Source organism: Vigna radiata, chromosome 11 (genome assembly GCF_000741045.1).
Source record: "Vigna radiata var. radiata cultivar VC1973A chromosome 11, Vradiata_ver6, whole genome shotgun sequence".
In the NCBI taxonomy this organism is placed as follows: domain Eukaryota; kingdom Viridiplantae; phylum Streptophyta; class Magnoliopsida; order Fabales; family Fabaceae; genus Vigna; species Vigna radiata.
In genome coordinates, this window is record NC_028361.1 from 2,046,542 (window position 1) to 2,069,894 (window position 23,353).

Genomic DNA, 23,353 nt, shown 5'->3' on the forward strand with positions numbered 1-23,353 from the left:
TGCTAATGTAGTCTCCATCCATACGCTTTGACTTTAAACTGACACGGCTTGTTTGGTGGGTCCTTTTTTTCCATTTTTTAGTCGGTGGACCATTTACTTACGTGGGCTTAACGCAACTTTGGGTTGGGGGGAGTTGAAAGTTGGGTCCGTGTAACTAATAACCACTTCAAGGCCCAGAATTAGGGTTTTTCACGAATAAGCCCACTAGATACGGGTTAAATAAGGGAAGCCGAATAGAATAGTTTAATTGTATGGTCAGTTTTAATTAGAACTAGTCTTAGTCGATTTTTTTTTTTAATTTTTATTAATAAAATTAATATAATAATAATTATTATTATATATAGATTTAAATACAATATTCAAATAGAGTGTTTGGTAATATGAAAAGGTTAAATACTTAATTACATGTATTTATTTTTTTATAAAAAATTAATTAAAAAAATAATAATTTTATTTTAGTATTGGTTTCTTAAGTTAATGTAATAGATCAATATATAGTACAAATGATAATTTCAATATTAATAAAAGAAATGGAGTATACTAATAATAAAAATAAGGATTAATTATGTTTTTAAACCGTGTTTTTTTGTATTTTTCTCTCTTTCAAACTTTTTTAGGTTCTTTTTTAAAAAAGTGATGAAGATTTTATGGAATATGTTCTTTTCTTCTTTGCTTTTCAAATATTTTATACCATATTGAGTTAGAAAATGACATTTCCGGAAACGTCATGCATGAAGTGGGCAATGCAGTACCTACCATTCTTTACATTAATGTCATTTTCTGTTATATATTTTATTTAATTGGTTAATGGCATTTCCTTATTGGGCCGCGACGTCATGGGTTACGTTTAGAGGCCGGCCAGCCGAATTTGACTTGGACTCCAAAATGAAAGCCATTTAAAGTCAAAAGATCCAGTCAGCCGTGATCCACAATCCAATTCATTATATCTGGGCCTTGTCATCTTTAGATTTTTCATTTGTAGAATGGACCAACTCGATGAGAATGTGGATCATTGATAAAAGACGGTCCAAATCTTTGGTGCCCAATTCCAAATTGCCAAGCCTACCCCACTTAAAATTAATTACAAATAAAACTTAAAAAAAAAATGGTGAAATGTAATATGTTAAATTTGAAATTTATAAACCAAAGATATTAGAGTCTTGTTTGATCCTAAGGAATCTGAATTTTGTAGAAAGAAAAGTAGGTGATTAATGAGAGAGTTTAGAAAATTCTCTAAAACGGAAAAGAAGTGCTTAAAAGGTATTTATCCCCAAATTTAATTGCATAGTTAGTGGTTATTTGGGACATGATTTCTATAATTAAGGTGAGTCCTAATTTGGAAGATCTAATTAAAATCAAGGTTGGTGCATTATATAGGCTTGAGAAAGGAAGTAAAACAGATCGCAACGAAGGAACCCATCCAAGTTTGAATTCCCTAACCGCAATCTTAGTGTTGTGAAAGTTGAACCTCTCGTGGCTCCTAAAAAAAGGATCTTTATCTGTTATTTCTATCCATAATTTTCATTGAGTCTGTTGCTCCCATTTCCATTCTCTATTGCTCCCATCCCTTTCTTTTCCTGTACTTTTCAAAGGGCGCTTCTTACTCATTGCTGGCAAAATGGTATTTTATTATCCATTTCTCTTCTTTAGTTTTTATATAATACTTGTTTCTGCTCATTGGGACCTTTCAATGTCAATATCACCAATTCATATTCGTATGTTTTCATTGTATATCACAACTGAATAAATATTTCTCATTTCATATAATTGGAAGAATGAAACTTGAGAGTTGATGAGATGGACAGACAATGTCTAGGAGAATGGAAAGTATCTCATCATGTGCATGCATGCATGCATGCCCCTTACAAATTAACTACTGTCAAAAGATGCAAATTCTATACCAGCTGAGAATCTGTAATTACATGGAAAAATTAGTTAACATCGCGTGTTGTGATGTGTGATATAGAATTCTAGAATTCTTAAATGATCAAAGACATTTTTATGACAAAAAATTATGGAGCAGGCAAATGCAGCGTCCGGAATGGCCGTGCATGATGACTGCAAATTGAAGTTTCAGGAGCTTAAAGCAAAGCGGATCTACCGATACATTACGTTCAAAATTGAGGCACAATCAGTTGTGGTTGACAAAATAGGGGGATCGACAGAAAAATACGAGGATTTTCAGGCCAGTTTGCCAGCTGATGAGTGTCGCTATGCCGTCTATGATTTTGATTTCACAACTGATGAGAATTGCCAGAAAAGCAAGATCTTCTTCGTTGCATGGTACTATAGTTTATAAACTGTACTTCACTTGATTAATAAAAATCAAAACTACTTTTCTAACCTTCGTATTCATTCCGTGTTCTAGAGAGAGTAATACAGACATCTGAAGACAAATACATATCGTTGAACAAACTGTTTAATACTGTTTGTGTGTAGGTCACCAGACACTTCAAAGGTGAGGATGAAGATGGTGTATGCAAGTTCCAAGGATAGATTCAAGAGGGAACTAGACGGCATTCAAGTCGAACTGCAAGCAACTGATCCAAGTGAGATGAGCTTGGACATTGTAAAAGCGCGAGCCCTCTAAGTCCCCCCTTTTGCTGCCTCAGCTCTCCTTCGCAGTTCAAAGTTTACTATTTTTTTCTAACTATTTGACAACATCGGGGGCCATATTGTTATTGTTTATTTTAGCCTGGATTCAATCAACAACGACAAATCCCAAATGGCATGTACTATTATAATCTATCTTTCTTCCAAACATTCTTTAGTGTTCCATTGATCTTGATTAGTTTCAAGAGACAATGTGGATGGCTGGATCAAGACTAAGTAGCATTTATTATAGGTTGCTGGTCTGACATGTTGCCAATCAAACCACTTGGAAGATGATTTTATGTAAAAGTATTTATTATATACCTCTATTTTTTTTTTTACTTCTCTTGTTTGAAGTAGATCACTGGCGCCGTACATTATTTAACAATATTTATATGCTGAACAAGCTCTAAAAGGATGCAACTACAAGAAATAAACAAACGGGAGAGTGCATGGCACTGGCACTGACATGACCATTGAAATTTTTCTTTCGTTTCATCTAAAACAAGCCCAACAAATAATAGTACAGAATAAGATTTCCATGATTACTCAATCACTGCTTTGAGCTTTGTAAAACAAGGCCCTTACAAAGTTATAACATACGTCAAAAAAATCCCTGAAAAATACGTGCGTGAAGAGTCCCAGACAAATGACACAATGCTCGGTATAATACACAAAGGAAACACTAGTGGAAGACAATCTTGTTCTATTTAACAATTTCTATACAACGAGACCTTCTCGTGCTTAAAGCCAGAACACATACCCTTTATGAGCAATCATTTACAATAGAAATGAAATTGAAGAGTAAGAGAAAAGGAAGAGAGTAGTCAGAAAAAAGTATTACTAGTGTGTGTCTCGCTGCTTTAGTGTAAATCTGTTAATTTAGTTTTGACTGTAGTATATATTAAGATAAAAGTGCAAGTTCAGCCCAAGCCAAAGATGACGACTTAAGCTCCACGCTTACTGATGTATCAATTTTGTTCTCCAGCATGCTACATAATTCTCTCATAGATGGATGCGCAGTTTTATCAGGGTTGATACAGAGAGTTATTACCTCGCATATCACTTTGAGGTCTTCATGTCTAAAATGCTTCAGTTCAGGATCCACCAGGCTTGACATTTCTTCTGGCCTTTCGAGGTAGTCCTTGGCCTGCAGCACAAATATACATGTAAAACATGCGGCTTACACAAAATACACACTCTTCCAGGTTTGTATGAGGCTTTTTAAACATCAAATTTCAGCAAGTTCCTTACCCAGTCAACCAAGTATCCTTTGTCCTTACAGTATGGAGGTCTTCCGCTAATTAACTCCAGTAGAAGTACCCCAAAAGCAAATATGTTTCCTTTGGTATCAAGATGGCGTGCTTCAAGGGAGTTTGGAAGAACACAGATAGCACCTTGGCTGCCAATGGAACCCGAATTCTTTTCTGATCTTTCAAGAATTGTTTTCCAACTTTCAAAATCGACCAACTGCAATTCAGGTTCATGACAATGAGTAAGCAAGCTTTTGGATCTCCAACACATTATACTATATAAACATAGGTAAAGTTACTTTATTTCTTCTCATTCTTGACTGCAAGAAGATATGACCACAACTGTATCTGGTAAATTTGAAGAACTGAACTATCTAGTGACCGCACCTTAGGGGAAAATTCTTCTGTAAGGTATACAGCACTAGAATTCAGCTCTGAGATAGTAAATGGAGGCTCTACTTCGGTATGCAAATACTTGAGTCCACGCGCAATGCCTATGGCGATCTTCATACGCCGTGTCCACGAGAATTGACATCCTTCTTCATCTGCAGTCACAATTACATGTTGAAGGAATGAAACTCTTAAGACATGTTACATGTACGCCACACCTGAGAAACTTGACTTACAACAATGAAGGTGATCATGAAGTGTCCCATTTGAAGCATAATCAAAAACCAACATCCTTGTAAATGGAGTGTCTTCTCTACAGTAACCAAGTAGTTTTCCTATATTCTCATGATTTAACCTTGCCAAGTCTGCCACCTGAATGGCATTAATAGCATAAGTAAATATTAAAAGATTGGGACAACTATCTGTCTGCAAATTCTTGCAGGCTGTTGCCATAGGAAAATTTCCATTTACCTCTCTCTGAAAATAGAGCTCAAGATATCCTGTCCAATGCTCCTCCCTGATGCAGAGGGAAATCACAGCAATCTCAGGTCCACCTTTCATTGTTCCCTTGTAAACCACACTGTCTGGTGAGGACCCAATTATGTTGCTGAAGTCTTCACAGGCCACTTCAAGCTCTTGTCTGCTATACCTTCTCACATCCTTCAACATCTCAGGGTCTGCACTTTAATAGAACTGATTATGTTGAAAACAGCCCTAGAACTATTAGAGGTAAATATAAAGTTTGGAAATCAGAAAAAGAGAATTTACATACCTATATATACTGCCGTCTGATCTTTCTGGCTTCCAGATTTTTTCCAAGGAATAATGATAGATGATTTTTTGTTACATCTCTGAAAAGCAGCAAGAACAGCAACCAGAAAGAGAGAGCCCACCATAGTCCCAGTTACTATTTCTAGAGCCAAAAGCCAAACAGGTTTTGACGTTCCATGATGCTTGGACACATATTCAGTAGGTTGGTGACTTGGATTCACCACTGGCTGACTCTTGGCATTGGCAGGAGAAGCACCCGCTATGAAATAAAATTTCAGTGTCAGAACATAGATTGGAAGGAGCAAGTGTTGTGCAGTGTATATTGGATTTAACAAAATTCTTATCTATAAAGAATACATAGATCTATTCTCAACACATGCTTGGCTTTTAAAAAGAGGAATACAAAGGGAATATCCATGAAAGCCACTTCACAATTAAGTCAAGACTCCGCTCCTTTCATTTCTTTCGCATAATTCACATTTAATTCATGCCTTCAACCTGAGTTCTTGAAAGGTAATGTCAATACATACCACACTGTATAGGAGGTCGCTGCTTTATATCCTGGCTCTGGATGCAATTCCCTTGAAAGCTTAACCTGCCAGACATAGTATATGATTACTAAATATAGTGGAGGAGTGGAATGTCAACATGACCAGAGTATCAAAAAGTACCTCGGAAGATACTGCAAGCATTTGGGTATGCTACCAACTAAAAAATTATATGAGAAGTCTGCTACTTTCAACTGAGACGAACGACAGAAGCCAGTTACATTCTCCTTGGATACATACCTGAAGAAGTCACACAAATTTATCAGAAGCAGATTAAAAAAATTCAAATTTTGACCGGTATAACTTGATCTTTTACACTTAATGTTGAATCTGACTGCATGTTTTTCAGCCACAACAGATATAAGCTGTTTCATAACCCAAAGGACGTTTAACTCTCCTTAATGAAATCCCTTTGAACGGCTCCTGAAGAAGTTGAAAACTTGACACTGGTCATTCATTGCCAATAATAGATTATCCCATTTTATTTTGTATGCATCCATAATATCTCCTTCACAACAACAATCTTAAAGATAAATCTAATGCATGATAATATAAAAAAAAAAAAAAGGAATAAAATTTCTCATCTGCATTAGTTACGACACGAGTGATGAAAGAAGTAACATTCAAACGTGAACAGTAATTTGCATTAATTTAATTGCATACAAGACCAAATACTAGCTCGTTCAATCATGGCTACGTACAATATATAAAGGTGCGCTACACTCCTATAGTCTACATCCGTACTATGAAAAGGAAGTGTTTTATCAACCAGGTTAGGAAAGAACTACGTGAATGAGAATACTGAAATGACCAAACTATAATAACTCAGATTGTAAAATTACACTCACATTCCATGCATATTTGAAGCAAAATTTGAGCTATCGCCAGCAGGAATAGGTCCTTGAAGTCTATTCCTATCCAGCTGAAGTTCTTGAAGGAATCTCAAGTTTCCAAGCTCTGGAGGTAGCCTACCAGTCAACCCGTTGGACTGCAAGTTTCTACACGAATGCAAACAAATTTGAATAAGTAGGAGAGTCAATAATTTTTTTTTTTCTATTCAGGAAGTTTATACCGAAATTCTTTTACATTTTCACAACTTGAGTTAGATTTCCAAACTCCGGAGGAATTGGTCCTGTTAACTGATTCATTCCTAGATCAAGCACCCTAAGATATTTCAAGTCGCCCAACTCTCTAGGTATTGTTCCAATGAGATTGTTTCCGTGCAAAATTCTGCATAAACAAAAGAACCAGAAATCAGCTTCAGTCATGATAGACCAGAACCAAGCCAAGTAATAATCACAACAAGCCACAGGTTTTCACTTTTCAGGATGAAGTACGGCTAGGAGAAAGGATGAACATACAGTTCTTGCAAGTGGGTGAGTTGCCCCAACTCTGGTGCAAGAAACCCCTTTAATGATGATCCTGATATGTTTCTGCAAAGAAGAAACTCAACCTTTAGTGTGCTAGGAATGTGCTACCTTAGAAGTTCACGTCATCACCCATGTGAGATACTAACAGTACACCCCCATCGACAACAACAGAAAAAAGCACCAGCAAGAAAAGACCAGTGATATCTTACAGCTTGATGACATGATCTCGCACCATAGTGCAAGTGACCCCAAACCAGTTACAAGGATCTGCTTCTAACGTATCCCAATCGGACAAAACTTGATATAGGTCTTCATAAACAGCTTCTTTGAAGCTCCTAAGCGCCCAAACTATCAAGAAAAGAAAGAAACAATGCAAACGCTTCATTTCATTGCTACGAACACCGTAATAAAAACTTGGGTAGCTTTGCCAAGAAAAAAAAAAGACCACGTCCATGAAAAGCAAAACCAACCACACTATCTCGAAACTTGCAAGTTCACACAAGAAATAGACCTACCTATCAATCTTGCTACTTAAATACACCTAACACACAGCCTTAGAAGAAATTAAACAGTCAACAAGATTTTCGAAGCAGAAAAACATGGCATAACGTGAGTGAATAGATGAGATCTGAAAAAGAAAGTGAATTCTCCAAGAAAACGCATACCTTCATTAGAGGGCAGAGTGTCAGGAGCCACAAAAGAGAGCGTGTAAATCAAAGAGAGAAAGCATAATGAAGTACGAGGCTTCATCTTGTTTTGTTAGTCACTCAGCTCTTGAGTTCTATCAAACAAAACTCAAAGGGCACTTTCAAAGAAAGAGTAGAACTCATGAGAAACAAGACTTGGTGGGAAGTGGGGAAGAACATAAACTGTAGCTAAGTTTAAAAGGTTCCAAAACTCTGCATAGTGTGCTACTAGAAGGTTAGTCTTGCAGCAAATATAGAACAAAAGGTACCAGAGAGTGACGAAAGAGGAGTCTAAATCCAAGATTTGGCAACAACCGGTGGAAAGAATAACCAACTAGCCGCTGGTTGGAATGAGAGACAGAGAAAACTAAAAGTGAGCAAAATTGTTAGGGTGACAATGACAATGAACTGAAGCAACAGCAGAATGAAAACTTGGATTGAAAGAGAGTTTAGCAAACAAGCAAGTGCCAACAATTAAATTAATTTGATTAAGATTGCCACATACCCATAATCTGTTAAAGATGGCCCTTTTTTTCATTTATGTCAAGGAAACTTAATTGAAGAGAGAAATAAAAGATGAAACATCACAGACAAAGGGAAAAATAATGTAAAGGTGATAAATTTATAGGTTTATAATAAAATGTGTTCAAAGTGGCCATTTATGCTGTAAAGACAACTCTTCTTGTTTTGCCTTTCTGCTTTCTGCTTCATCAAATTAATTAATAAGAATGATTACCAACAACGCGGTGTGGTAATTCACGAGGGGGTGGGGCTTGAATTGAAGGGTGATAGTACTAAACTATCTCGTGAAGTTGGTGAAGAGGAAATTGATAGCTCAACGTTTTGGATAAAAGTCGTTCTACATTAGTCAACAACTGATATGTAGGTTAAACAACGAGTAATCATGGATTACGAGATCTTCAAACTCCAAAGAATTACTCTTTCTTCTAATAATGACAATTTTTCTGTGAAAGTACGCATTGTTTGATCAGTTTTCTTCCTCTTGTGTTAGATCAAACATGGGTATATTTAACCTATTCCATGGTTTTCTTTTCGTTTTCGTCAAGAGTTTTTCTCCAAGGAAATTATCCTACATTTTATTCATCGAAAACGTTATTTTCCATCAAGTTTCATCTGTTAAAAAAAGGTTATCATAAGATTGCGATATATATTAAATACCCAGATTACTTTACCAAACTTGTCTCTAATTGGAATTGATAAAATACAAGACTTTTACAGTTAAAATGTTCTAAATCGTTTGTCAGAACTTAAAACATCATCACGATGAACCTAAACTTTTTTTTTTTTCAATTTCATTATTGTTTTGTTTCTTTTGCTTGTCTTGAACTGCTTTTTTCAATTCAACCGTGATTATTTATAGCAATTTTAGTGATTTTTATAATAATTATCAGTTGTTAAACTAAATGGATATGATAAATGCATTTGGTATAGTCTTGGTCGGGCCAAATTAATTATTTATGTATTTTCTTTTGTACCGTGATTATTGGTCGGTTTGATATTTGATTATATAAAGTAATATTAGCAAAAGAAAAGTGCTTTTTTTGAAAAGGCAGAGAACTCTCCAAAATTCCACAGTTTCCAGTTGTTCTCCAACAAGAACTGTGTCAAACATATTCTAACCTTGAAATATAACAAACCCCACTTCTCCTTTTGTTGATTATGTTTTTGAATATCAACAGAGAACTAATACCTAATAAAGATTGCCATCATCATCATCATGGATCATGCATATTGAGTTTAGTTTTACTTAATTTAATATTTACTCCACTGTCGTCATGTTTATGTCTGATGTACTTGTTTAATTAGTGATTAATTAACTTTGTATTATGGCTAAAACCATAAAGCATTATGCCATTGTGGAAAAGTTAATTGATTAAATATGTCCAGGTTTTTTCTCATTTGAATTGATTCTGCTCACCTTTTGGTTACTCTGAAATGATTAGAGACAAATGAAGATAATTTTTTAACCCAGAAAGGACCTGGCTAATGCTTCCAAGCAAAACATTCTAAGAGTTGAAGTATATTTTAAGGTAGAAGAAACCTCGTCGCTATCATTTCAATACACAATAGATAATAATGATAATTTGAGAACATTTTTCTGACAAATATTTTAATATCATTATCATATGTATTTAAAATTATTTTACTATTAATAATAATTATAAATATTAACATATACCACTCATAGAATAATGCATAAGTTATTACCACTCATAGAATAACGCATAAGTTATCTTAAAATTTTGTCAAAATATCATTATTCATGCACAATTGTACTTCAAAAGTAAATATTAAATTGAAAATCAGAAATTATCAAAAACTACATATAATTAAGTATTAGCTATTGGTAATTAGAGATCCATAATTATTATAAAAAGTAACTTTTCAGCGGGTTTTGTACCAGGTTTTGTATAATCAATGCTCGGAAATATTATCAAAAAGAAATGTATCAGGTTTTGTATAACATTCTATTATTTTTTTAATTTAAAGTAAAGTTTGATAATCATTTCATTCCATCCATTTGTGTTTCATTATATAATACATACTATTTATTTTAAATATTAATTAAATAACATTTTTATAAATAATAATTAAAATGAAATAATAATATTATCAGTTATTCAATATAAAAAATATATATTCTTTAATATCATATTATAAAAATTGCAAAATTTGTACAAAATTAAATGTTCAAAATTAAGTTTACAGCAAAAAAATAAACAATAAATGAAAATAATTAAATATATTACTTAGAGGCAATTTAATTTAATAAAAGTACAAATTTCATTTTTTAGGTGCAATACAACTTTCGAAAAAAACTACACAAAGCAAAAAATATTTAATTGATGTTATGGTTAAAAAAATAACTTGAAGATGTAACTGAACTTTACAAGTATAAAATAAGTTGGATAATTACAAAAGAGATAATAAAAAATTTCAAATGAATAAAATTTAAGGTTAAAAATAATGTAAAAAAGTTATATGGTAGTAAATTAAGCATGAAGAATGATGGAAGATGAAGCATGAAGGCATGTGGGGTTTTGGTTTATGCTTTAGTAAAAGATCCATGATGTGGAGTCCTCATCTTGCTCCTATGTAAACTGTCCCACCAATTTTTATGGACAAGGACCTCCACCTCATATGCATTATTTCTATTCAATTCAACTTATCATTTTTTTTACTTTATTTTTTATTTTTGTTACTGAATTGGTTCCATTTAGATTTATCAATTTGATCTAAAGTTGCTTTAATAGATTCCAAGCAGGTTGTGAATTTGCAATACTCATAAAAGATTAAGACAAATCATTCTAGAATAAAAGATTAAACTAATCATTTCAAGATGAAAGTTAAAATAGAAAAACTCAAACTGAAGATAATAATAAGTTGATTGAAGATTGAGATGAAACAATTTTAATAAAAGTTTGTAAAAGACTGATTTAAATTGAAAGTCAAGACAAATTGACTTGAAAGTAAGAAAAAATAAACAAACCTAAATTAAGAGTTACTTCAAGTTGAAATTTTAGTTTTTATATTGATTATTTTTATATATCCAATAATATATTTAAAAAATTAATATTTTTCATGTTTTTTTTTTTAAAAAAAGATAATTTGTAGATCAATATTGGCTGATAGAATTTTTATAAACATTTTGATGGTATGAACTCTTACAAGGAAGAATGATTTGGAATAAATCACTTCAATTGCTCTGGTTACATCATTATCCCATTAATGGTTTCATCTCAAGAAATTAAGATGTTATGTAGAACATTTGTGCAGAAATATTAATAGAGTTGATATTGATCCTACCTTGGTAATTATTATCATGATGAGTTCATAACTCCCGTGCTCTCTTTAATCTGCACAAGTTCTTTCTCACTTACATTATCATGTTTCCCAAACTATACTATGTGTGCAATTCAAGCAAACTATAAATACTCAAGTCATAGTTTTTGGTTGGAATGAGTATAAAAGCCAATACAGTACAAATTGACTATCATAAGCGTAATTTTTCGAAAATATTATAAGAATGAACAAATCGTAGAAAAATTGCAAATTGGGATTTACAAATTGAAATAAACGTTGGGGCTTCTTCCTGCAACCCATGGTTTTCTTCTCGCACCCCAAGTTTCTTTAGAATACCCAATTAACCCTGAGAAAAAACTAAAAAACATAAACCCTAAATTAAACATGGATTACAGGTCTCAACAACGTTTCAGTCTTAATTGTTGGGCTTGCAATTTTGGCCCACATCATGGTCTTTGTGTTTGTCGCTGAGGTTGGACTTCCACAAACCGATGTATAATCTTTTGTTTAATTCCTAATTTATAATAGTAATCAATAATTCAGGAAGCTCAAATAACACTATTTGACACACCGCATTATTATAATAAATAAAAATTAATCAAATATTAGAATTGTCAAAATTGGTCAGAACTTACGAGTTAACTCGGCTAACCACAGGTTAGGTTTGAAAAATTTTGTATTTTTTTTATGCAGTCAAATTTTAACCCGGTTCATTTAAACTCGACTCGGATTGAACCCGTAGTAAGCTGGGTTGGCCCATCAACCCACCTACCTAATTTTATTATGTTAAATTTTAGTTTTAATTTTATAAAAAAATATTTATTATTTTTTTGTTTGAAAAAATTATTTAAATTTCTTATTTTCAAAATTAATTAAACATTTGTTGGGAGTGAGATTTATTTAAATTTAAATTATAAAAACTTCATATTTTTTTATTTAAAAAAAATTATAATTAAATGGATGGGGTCGAATTGCACAGCTCTATCAAATATAACAAAAAACAAACAAAAAAAATTAGGGTTGAAACGGTGTATATTGTATTTGTTTGGGCGATGATATAAGCATCTGACATAAGCGACAGAACACTAACTTTGCACCTCCGTTCATTCCCGTACTTTTATGCCACGCTTCAGGTTAGGATTTCCTTCATGCTTACATTTCATTTTTTTTTTAATTTTGGAATTAAATATGCCATTTCACTTCTTCTTTTTATACTTCAAAAGTTGTGAATTTTTTTTTCCTAAATTCATTATCTTATCGAAGTGATGTGATGGAATAAGCTGAAACTAAATATATCTAGTACACTATACTAGTAACAATACCCATATAAGAAAGAAGATTTTTGAGATAGATAACAAATATGAAAAAAATAGGAATAACATTATTACAAAATAGAATTTTCAATCAAATATTTATTTTTTTATGTTAAGTAAAATTTAAAGTAGATATTGATGACAAAGGTTTACATCAAATAATTTGATGTAAACCTACATCAGACATAATGAAATCCAACATAATATATTTTTGCATAAATATTTAAATTGAAATTTATATACAATGAGTCATAGTATTATGAGAATCATGCTTTTATTGTGAGTAGTAAAAGTAAAATGGATATAATAAAACTATAAACAACAAATTAGAAATACAAAATCATAACGATATTGTGATTGAGATTTCAAAAAGTAACACAGTTTAATTTTAATAATACAGTAGAATCACCTATCTCAGTTGTTATAAAAATTGTGCCGTTATACTGATATTGCAAAATATCAGTATTGGTTTGTGGAACGTTGCAACTTCTAGTCTTGTGCTTTAGCTAAAATATTGTTCCCAACGTTCTTATTTCGTTTCAACGTTCCTATTTAAAAGAAAAAAATGAATTTTCTAAGATATATTTTAACAGATATATATTTTGGATCTTTTAGATCATATACTTGCTTCACCAACTCTATAAATAAAATATTTTATTCATTTCAAAACAGATTATCGGAAATTATTCTTCTCTCATTTTCTTTTTTCTTAGTTTCATTCTATTTTCCTTTCTTAAAAATATTTTATATTTATTTTATTCTTTTCTTTAGAGATTTTTTCTAATTCTGATATCTTAAAATTTTTGAAAAGTTTATATTATATCTATCTTAACGACTTGTCTAATAATACCTCAAAAAATCTTTCTTTTGTTATCTTATTATTTTAGGATCATAATATTTTGACAATATTTTTTGACAACGATATACGTGTCATCATTTTATTGGTCTATTTGAATTTATATTTTAAAAAATGTTTAAAACGGACTGATCACAAACTGTCACGTATGTGTTGTCAAAAAGTTATTAAAAAAATATTGTTAAAAGAACTTTTTCCATTATTTTATTGTCAGTTTTTACAACATGGATAATCTATTTAGTCTCCTAAAACTTTGATGCAATCACATAAGCGCCCCGTAACCATTTGTTTAGACTGGATAAATAACTTCCTAAACGTCCAAACATTCCCATATTCCCATACATAAGTGCTATCAATTTGAGAATGTTTTCCAACATTGGTATTGTTCTGATGGTTTTGTTTGCCCTGTGTACAGCTATTGCCACCTTTATCTCCATCCCAACAATTATTTGCTTTTTCTCATCACTAACTCTTATCTCAGATAATAATATTATTTCAGAGCTATAAATAAAAATTCTCTTCTCTAAATCTAACTAATATTCAATCATATTTAACTCCATTTTCTTAATCACCATCTTAACTTGAAACATGACAGATAATGAGAGAATGGTGACCTCGGCAACTCATAATGATAATAAAGAAAAAAATGTTCTAGAAGTTTTTACATTTTAGATTTTGAAAGAAAAGAGGACAAAAGCCACTTGTCATACTTATCTCTCTTGTTTTCATCTATTTCGACACTGTCATGGTTATCCATATATCAGTGTCTTCCCATCTCTATTCTCTTCCCTACTACGCAACCACGTGCTACTCTTATTTTTCTTATTCTGTTTTTCAGTCCCAGGTTCACAAGTACTCCACAATTTAACCCATTTTTCAAACTTTACACAATAATCACTTTTGTCTTTTGCATATTTCGTATAACATTATTTTACTTTTTTTCCAAATTTGGCTTCTTACAAATTCTTGTAATGTATATAAAAGGTTATATATAGATTTCTTGTAATGACTTATTACGATATTGATGTATCTAGTGTAGGTTTAGGAATCGTAGCTGAATAGGAATAAGTTATTATATATGACGTTATATTTGGATAAATGAATGGATATAAATTTATTTAGAGTTTATTTTGTAATATTATTAGTGTCGTGTAAAGTCTTTAATAGATGAAAATACATATAAGTGAAGTTAATAATATTTATGGGTATTACAGTGATACATTAACTTGGTGGATTCATATCAATAAGATTTTTATTGGTTTCAATGAGACTTAAAAAATAAAACCAATAGATTTTGATTCTTAAGAACAAAATACTTTTGAACCATCCATTGCCTAATATCAATATTTTTGCTATAACTTTTACAAATTTGAACGTTTAGATGTCGGCCTTAGTTCATTCAATTATTTATTTTTCCACATGCTTGTGCAATATAGTCAATTTGTTCATTGATTTCAAATTGATTTTATTATTTTAATTATAAATTATATTAAAATTCAACAATTATGAAGCATGCTGTTCGGATCGGAGAGATAAGTTAGCACAATTTTAAGTTATGAAACATGCATTCTCTTTACTCTCTTGGTTATATTTTTTTTATATATATTTCATTATCATTTGAATTTTTTTATCATAAATAAAATATATTTGAAAGTATTTACATATTAACAAATTCATTCACATTACAGTTAATATTTATTTGCAATACATTTTTAAATTATGAAACAAATATTTGTCTTACATATGCACTTCAGAAAATAAGCTATAATTCGTGTTACATTTTATTTTCTTTTCTGTGGGACCATTTATTCAGATGATATGATGTAACATGGGAATCATCTTTTATATATATTTGTAATTTAGCAACATACCATGGAAGGACTAAAATTCTGTTTGTATGATTTCATTTATTAAAATTAAATAGAAATGCCATGATATGTGTGGAGATAAAACTAGAAAGAAATTCTAATAATAGATGAATAGATCTAGATGTACCATAGTCACTAATTTAATAAACTGTTGTCGATACAAGGATTTTTATATTTTGTCTCGGGTTGTCGTTTTAATGGGCTTTCGTATATTATTCATTTTGCTGAATTGTCGTTTTGTGTTATCGAGGGCATTGAATCGTCCTTATATATGGCTTTTTGTATATTATTGATTGCATCTTCTGCGGCGGAAAAGTTGTTCCTGAGTCATCGTTTCAGTTTGAGATTGTGAATAGTTGCAGCAATGGTTAGTAACGAGGGCAACGAGAAGGAGAAAGACCTTGAGTTTTCGTTTGAAGATGTTATAAACGACGTCGCACAAAATGATATTGAAACAGCTAAGTTAGAGAGTGAGAGCAGTAGCAGTGATGACGAGGAAATTCATCAAACACATTCTCACTCTTTCACTTCTCTTCAATGGCCCCAAAGTTACAAGTACACTCTTCTTCTCTACTATACTTATTACTATTTCTTTAAATCCACTGCTATTATTTCTTCTTTCATGCCTTTTTTTTTTTCAAACTGGATTAAATATGTTTTTATCCTTAACTTTTACTAAAAATTAGAATTAATTTTTCTTCAAAACTTTGGTCCAATTTAATCTTTCAACTTTAGCAAATTTTGTTAACTTTATTTGATGTTTCAAACAGGTTTCTCAGTTGACATTGAAGCAAATATGTGTCAAACAGTGAATGGTATTATAAAACTACTTGAACATTAAATAAACCTAACAAAATTTAGTTAAAATGACTAAAATCATACATTTTTAAATTGGAGAACTGAATTAGGTCAAAGTTTTGAAGAGAGACTAATTTCAATTTTCACTCAAAGTTAAGGGACCAAAAACATATTTAACCCTTCCAATTTTTAATCTCTCTCTTGTATTATAAATTCAAATAAGTGGAAAATCTAGTAAAAATCTCAATTTTTTTAAGATGATATTATGTTATTTTATATGATTGAATTATATCTTATCTTTTATTTTATCTAACATGTTTACACAACTATCAAGTATATTTTTAGGTTTATTTTATCTTTTTCTTTTATGTTATATATATGTTTACACAACTATCAAGTATACTTTTAGGTTAATATTATATTTGTTGAACATTTCACGTGAATTAATAATAAAATAAATTTGTATAAACTTTATCTTAAAGTTATTTTTGTGAAAATTAAATTAGTTTGTTTTATGAGATTTATTAATCATTGACCCTATAATCTTATATATTATTAGATCTCATAAATATTTAGTTTTATGTTTGAAATATATATAAAAAATGTGTTTAATAATCTCAAATCAAGTTATGATAAAGAAAATTATAATACAAAATAAATTTAAATTTCTTTTTATAATCTAGTTTCGTAGAATTACAATATAGTTAGAATTCACCTTTTAATAACATCCATTAGTTTAAACTATATATTTTAATTGACTTATACTGACAGGTATGTATGAATAAGATTTAAGTTTTATGTGGAGAATTGTAAAACATACTTTCATTTAAAAAGAAAAAATTACGTAAAGATTTAGAATGCTCATTTTAAGCCGTGATCATGTCATGTTAATTTTCAATGATTCCACCATTTTAAAGCAGATTCTTAGAATAACTTTTCTTTTTTATGATTTAAAACTTGGATGTAGTTGTGTTATGTAGATTATTGTAGTGCTTCTGCTTCCTTTTAAGTAGGAAGTAGCTATAATCGTGATTGTCTCTTACTAATTTCCCTGTTTTGTTATGACAGAGAGACTACAGATTCTTATACACTTGCAGCAACTCCACATTTTGAATCAATTCTACGAGTACCAAGTATTATATTGTCCAGTTTTGAAAGTCGTTCAAAGCAGAACTCGCAAATAGATGGAAAGACTCCTTTCCTCTCTAGTCCTGAAGTCACTACCCAATCACCATTGTTGAAGGAAGATGCAGCACAAGGGCATTCAGTAGGCGAATTGCCCGTTAGTCGTGGGTGCAGCTTAATTCAAACAATTTTCAATGGTATGTTATTTCATTGCAAACACTTGTTTTATCCTTCAACATTGGCATCCAAAATAACTTGTAATAAAGCACTTATTTAAAGGGCTTCTACGAAGATTATGGATTCTATATATATCCTCCTTGTTATGGAAATGGAAGTAATATCCTCTCTGAAAATACAGTTACTGAACTTCCTCGGTTTTTATTAAATTATTATTACTACCTGGTCATTTTACGAGGTGATGATGTTTTTCACCTTTGTCTGTCAAATGGCAGCAACTAATGTGATGGCTGGAGTTGGCATTCTCTCAACACCTTATACAATGAAAGAAGCTGGTTGGGTTAGCATGGTGTTGATGGTTCTTTTCGCTGTCATTTGCTTCTATACAGCCACCCTTATGAGATACTGCTTTGAAAGCAGAGAAGGAATCAATAGCTACCCAGATATAGGAGAAGCTGCATTTGGAAAATATGGTCGTATTATCGTATCAGTGAGTTATCTGGTTTTGGTCATTTTTCTTGTTGATCTCATAAAGTTTAATTTTGGAAATGCTTCTTAAGATTATTCACTGGTTATCTTTATTTGTTGTATAACACAAACTGACACAGTAGTGAGAAAGAATGCTGAGATGTAACTTTTTGACTTACACAAGTGGTTATAGTAAATACTAATCATTGTATACTTATGGAATTATTTCAGATCATCTTGTACACGGAATTATATGTAAGTGTTGCAATGATTTCTTATATTTCTTTTAGTAACACCTTAATTCTGTCAGTCTGCAGTGTATTTATGACACATCTTTCTGTGAGTGTAGTCATGTTGTGTAGAATTTGTCACCTTGGAAGGAGACAATCTCAGTGGACTATTTCCCGGAACATTCTTAGATTTGGGTGGTTTGCATTTAGATTCTGTGCACTTGTTTGGAATATTTGCTGCACTTATTTTTATCCCAACTGTTTTGCTGAAGGATCTTCGTATAATCTCTGTACTGTCAGGTACTGCAAAGTGTAAAGAACATTTATTTTGTTTTCAAATTCAAAACTTTGCATTTCCTTACCGTAACTTTTGTTATGATATGCAGCTGGAGGAGTTTTTGCAACACTGTTGATTGTTATCTGTGTGTTTTGTGTTGGGATGATGGATAGTATTGGATTCCATCACAGCACAGAATTCGTCAAGTGGAGTGGCATTCCATTAGCTATTGGTATCCACGGGTTTTGCTTTGCAGGCCATTCAGTTTTTCCTAATATTTACCAATCTATGGCTGACAAAACACAATTTACCAAAGCATTACTTGTATGGTAAGGTATCCCTTTATTTTGTCTGTAACAGCAAAACGTATCAGATTTCAGAATGTCTAATTCCTAAACTCATTTCTTCACACACAGTTTTGCATTGTCTGTTGCAATATATGGAGGTGTTGCTATCATGGGATTCCTTGAATTTGGCAACGACACTTTGTCTCAAATAACATTAAATTTGCCACGAAATGCATTTGCTTCCCAGGTTGCAATGTGGACAACAGTAAGTACGAGATTTCCTGGGTCTCTTAGCATTATTTCATTACTTTCACAAAAGTGAACATTTTTTGTAATGTTGTGTTCCTTACTCTTTTTTTTCAGGTAATTAACCCATTCACCAAATATCCTTTTTGCCTCGAACTAGTGTGTTATGAATGTGAAAATTCAAAATTGCTTAATCAAATTCAGGAATAATTGTAGTTTGATTTTCCCTAACTATACACAAATATGCTTTATTGATGACCCCATTAGCAAGAAGTCTGGAGGAGCTGCTACCAGATAGATACTCAAGTAGTAATCGGTGTTTCGTTCTTATTAGAGTTGCACTTGTTGTATCTACAGTTTGTGCTGCTTTTCTGATTCCCTTTTTCGGTGAGTCTCAAACTTTGTCTGTAATATTAGTTATAATGTGACTGCTCAACTGGTGAAGGACACTACAGAAAGTAATATAGCTTCGTGTTCATATGAACCAAAGTGACTCTTTAACACCATTTCATTACAATTTNAGGGTATGTAATGGCTTTAATTGGCTCTCTCTTCAGTATACTTGTGGTAAGCAAACACTTCAATGTACTCACAAACACTTTCACATAAACACATTCAAACATATATGATGATGACTAAATCATGAAAATAGCAAGTGTTTGATATAATTCAGAAACTGAGACCTACGTTTAACTATAATGTTTGTTGGCATCAACTTGACATGAACTTGTTTCGTCTATATAGTCCACTGTTCTTTCCTTTATTATTATTATTGTAAGGAATTTCACTGCAAACTGATTTTGGGAGTGCAAAATTTTCAGTCAGTGATATTTCCAAGTTTATGCTTTATGAGAATTGTGGGGAAAAAAGCATCGAATACACAGGTACGATATTGCTGTTCTTGCATTTAATTTTTAATTACCTTTTCACACTTGTTATATTTTACTCTGACACTATCAGGTTGCGCTGAGCGTGGTAATTACTGCATTTGGAGTCATTTTTGGAGTTCTAGGAACATATTCATCTGTGCTGAATATTGTGAACAGTTACTGAGACATCTATCTACTCTTCTTCACTTCAATTTTTGTGTCACTAAAGTATTTCTTTTTATTTCATTTTTCTTCGGCATACATAATGTAAGAGAATCCATGGTTTGCAACTGTCCATTTTTTTAATATTAAAATTAAAATTAATAATTTAGATAGAAAAAATTGTTCAAGGGATGTAGGGATAATAATTCTACGATTAATTAAAAAAATTAAATTTTATACATATATATTATTTCGAAAAGCAAAATTCTACTGCGTTTTAATATTAATAAATGTCACCTTTGACACTCCAACCAGTTCAATTCTTATAGAAGTTTGGTAAAACATAAAGTGCAATAACTATATCAATAATGATAGATCACCATTTTAGTCAAACTAATGAAGAGTCTAAATAGTACAAACACTTCTTATTCAATATTTTTTTTTTCCAAAATTAGTGTTTCTTTTTAAGTGTTAAAGTTTATATTAAAAAAAATATTCTTAATTTTCAGGTTCTGTTCAACCAAATGAACTTCTAATAATATATGGAATAGGTCTTCTAAGGGCTTCATCTTATTTCTAATATTTAAATATAGTAAAAAACATATGTATAAGATTAATTTCCGTGTTAAATATATATATATATATATATAATTCTCTATTTATAATATAAAAAATATGATAAAAAAAATAAAAATAAAAGATAAATATAAAATAAAGATAATATATTTAACATTAATAATAATAATTTTTTTGTTATTGTGATTAAAATTAACTATTAAACAAATAGTTATCAAGTTATATCCTTTATAATATTTTAATAATTTTGTTAAGTATTTGAGATTGTTATAACTTTTTATAAAAAGTATCACTTGTGACATAATATTAATTCTGATAAATTATTTGTTATTTATTATATTTATTTTTTTATTATATTTTATTATCTTTTAACTTAAATATATTATTATTATTATTATAAATCTAATTAATATATATTAAAATTTTGTGGTTAATATATATATATATATATATATATATATATATATATAATAAATCTATGTTATATGAGGTTTAAAATTATGTTTTTGGTATGTAAATTATATTTCATATCAAGCAAGTTGATAATTTTCTATATTTTTTTAAATTTCATGACCAATTCTTTAAAAAGACACTAAACTTTATTAAAATTAAATAAAAATTACTTGATTTAAGAAAACGAAAAACCAAATCTTAAAAATTTTATAGAAATCAAAATCTCCTTTATGAAACTATATATTTAAGAAAAATAATATATTTGTAGTCAGACAAATTTTAATAAAAAAATAGGATATATATTTTACCTGCAATCGTTTTCCTAATTCTAGAGACACATAAAATTGAAACGGCGTTCTAAAAAATGACGGATTACGTACCTCAGCTTACCTGCATTTAAATCATTTCCTTATAATTTTCAATGTCGGCGGCTCAACTTGACTGTTCACTGTTATTTCGTTTGTCACAAGAGACGCACTTTTTCTATAAGATAGTTCCATTATTTCTGAATTTGACTTAATTAAATATATGGTAAATTTAAATATTTTAATTAAGTTTTTATTTATAAAAAAATTATTGTATATTCATAATATTTTTATTTTACTTAAATATGCTAATATTTGATTTGTTATCAATCTAACTTGTCGATCAATTTTTTTCTTTTTAATTTTTTAAAAAATATTAATTTATTTTATCTCTTTAGAAGTAACTTGGAGATTACTGAAAAAGGAAAGAATGAGTTCATTAATGAACTGGAAAACTAAAACAATGTTTAGAAGAAAATAAAAAGATGTTTCAAATATTTAATAGTGTAAATTTTTTAATGGATACTTAATTTAATGCTAAAATTTATGACATATCTAAAATTTAATTAAATATAAGTAATAAATAGTAATCTAGTGAATTTATGTGGTAAAAATAAACAAACGAAAAAAAAAACATGATAAATTCGATGAACTTTGTGATAAAAGAAAAAATGAAAGAGAAAACTATATACGCAAATCTAGAAAGAAAACGAATGATAACTTGGATTAACTGTGAGAAAATATTTGACGATAAAGTTATATATACAAGTTGAGTGAATCAATCGTCGTCTGTATTTTAATTTCAACACCATTATAACATATAAATATGGTTATTGACCTGGGTGGGTAACTTTTGTCATCATTATTTTAAAACTTGTGTATTATAGAGTTTTAAAACAAAAAATAGATAAATATTTAAGTATGCATTGAAGTTGTCCTATACGGAGGAACGACCGACTAGCACAGTATGCAAGATGATATCGACCAATAAGCATTCAATAACATTAATGGATAATTAAGGTGAGTAATTATTGTATCATATGTATTGCATTAATGGTTTATTAACGAGAAATATCAGTCAAATTACATTAGATATATAGCATATCGTGGAGCATAAAATATACATTTAATGGGCTGGACAATTGCAAAACCTATAAACACAAGGTGAATGATCAGGTAAGATCATCTAATTCGAGTTTCACATTGAGACCTTATAAGACACGATTTGACTTAGGCGTTGGAGTGTTTTCTGCAGGTTCCCCGGATGACAGAGATTAGCCGATGGTAGAAGAGCAGTGCTACGAGAAATGGATGTCGTGGTTTGCATAAGAGAAGAGAAGAAGTAACATTCTGGAAAAATGTTGTCGAACCTCGTTTGACCGAAAAAGAAGTTCTTATGTTAAATATAAAAAAAAAAAGTTAAATAATATAAAAATACATAAACATCAATTTTAAGATATTTTTTATTAAGAATGATATGATAATTCTCCATTCGCCTACGTTGAATGAGTATATAAATATAAAGTTCATAAAATACTCAAAGGTAAGTACATTATAACAAAACTTTACATTCGTAAAATTTCTAAGATGTGTGTGTATCCATCTCTCAAAACCCGTCATTGCCACGTAATATTTTGGTTTTAAATCCATAAAAATGGTTGGTTTGAGATAATTTTAATTATTGTTTCTAAACATATTTGTTTTTTTATTAATCCGATGAAATAAACTATAGTTCCGTACTCGATTGCATATGCATGTTTATTGTATTTTAATTTCGTATGTGCTTCCCGCGCATATTATACATGTGCTTATATTTTATGTAATGCGAAAATGGGTTTGACTCACACCAATAAACCACAAATATTAATAATAATTTACATCTTAATAATGCGTCACACAGATACGAGA

The 23,353-nt window shown here is 30.5% G+C and overlaps 3 protein-coding genes across 4 annotated transcripts; 2 read left to right on the forward strand and 1 right to left on the reverse strand.

Annotated features, from left to right (window-relative positions):
• The first annotated feature begins 1,163 nt into the window (after positions 1–1,163).
• LOC106777278 (actin-depolymerizing factor 6) lies at positions 1,164–2,936 on the forward strand. Of its 2 annotated transcripts, XM_022787597.1 has the most exons (3): positions 1,164–1,621; positions 2,024–2,283; positions 2,440–2,934. In XM_022787597.1, the coding sequence occupies exons 1-3, from the start codon at positions 1,619–1,621 to the stop codon at positions 2,588–2,590; spliced, it is 414 nt and encodes a 137-aa protein (XP_022643318.1). In that variant the 5' UTR covers positions 1,164–1,618; the 3' UTR covers positions 2,591–2,934. The 2 variants fall into 2 exon arrangements, with proteins under 2 accessions (XP_022643318.1, XP_014520333.1); XM_014664847.2 differs by lacking the exon at positions 1,164–1,621 and having other exon boundaries at positions 2,015–2,283; positions 2,440–2,936.
• A 182-nt stretch (positions 2,937–3,118) lies between these two features.
• On the reverse strand, positions 3,119–8,419 carry LOC106777979 (probable LRR receptor-like serine/threonine-protein kinase At1g63430). Its single transcript, XM_014665827.2, has 13 exons — positions 7,590–8,419; positions 7,134–7,272; positions 6,916–6,987; positions 6,641–6,784; positions 6,403–6,552; positions 5,678–5,794; positions 5,537–5,601; positions 5,008–5,265; positions 4,707–4,912; positions 4,472–4,607; positions 4,233–4,390; positions 3,847–4,062; positions 3,119–3,742 (listed from the first exon to the last, which is right to left on the reverse strand). Exons 1-13 carry the CDS (start codon positions 7,672–7,674, stop codon positions 3,497–3,499), a joined length of 1,992 nt encoding a protein of 663 aa, XP_014521313.1. The 5' UTR covers positions 7,675–8,419; the 3' UTR covers positions 3,119–3,496.
• Positions 8,420–15,691: 7,272 nt separating this feature from the next.
• On the forward strand, positions 15,692–20,190 carry LOC106776940 (amino acid transporter AVT1A). The gene is made up of 12 exons (XM_014664422.2): positions 15,692–16,027; positions 17,339–17,592; positions 17,848–18,062; positions 18,272–18,295; positions 18,390–18,570; positions 18,657–18,876; positions 18,964–19,099; positions 19,198–19,217; positions 19,322–19,467; positions 19,604–19,647; positions 19,902–19,964; positions 20,041–20,190. Exons 1-12 carry the CDS (start codon positions 15,837–15,839, stop codon positions 20,131–20,133), a joined length of 1,587 nt encoding a protein of 528 aa, XP_014519908.1. The 5' UTR covers positions 15,692–15,836; the 3' UTR covers positions 20,134–20,190.
• Positions 20,191–23,353: the final 3,163 nt, after the last annotated feature.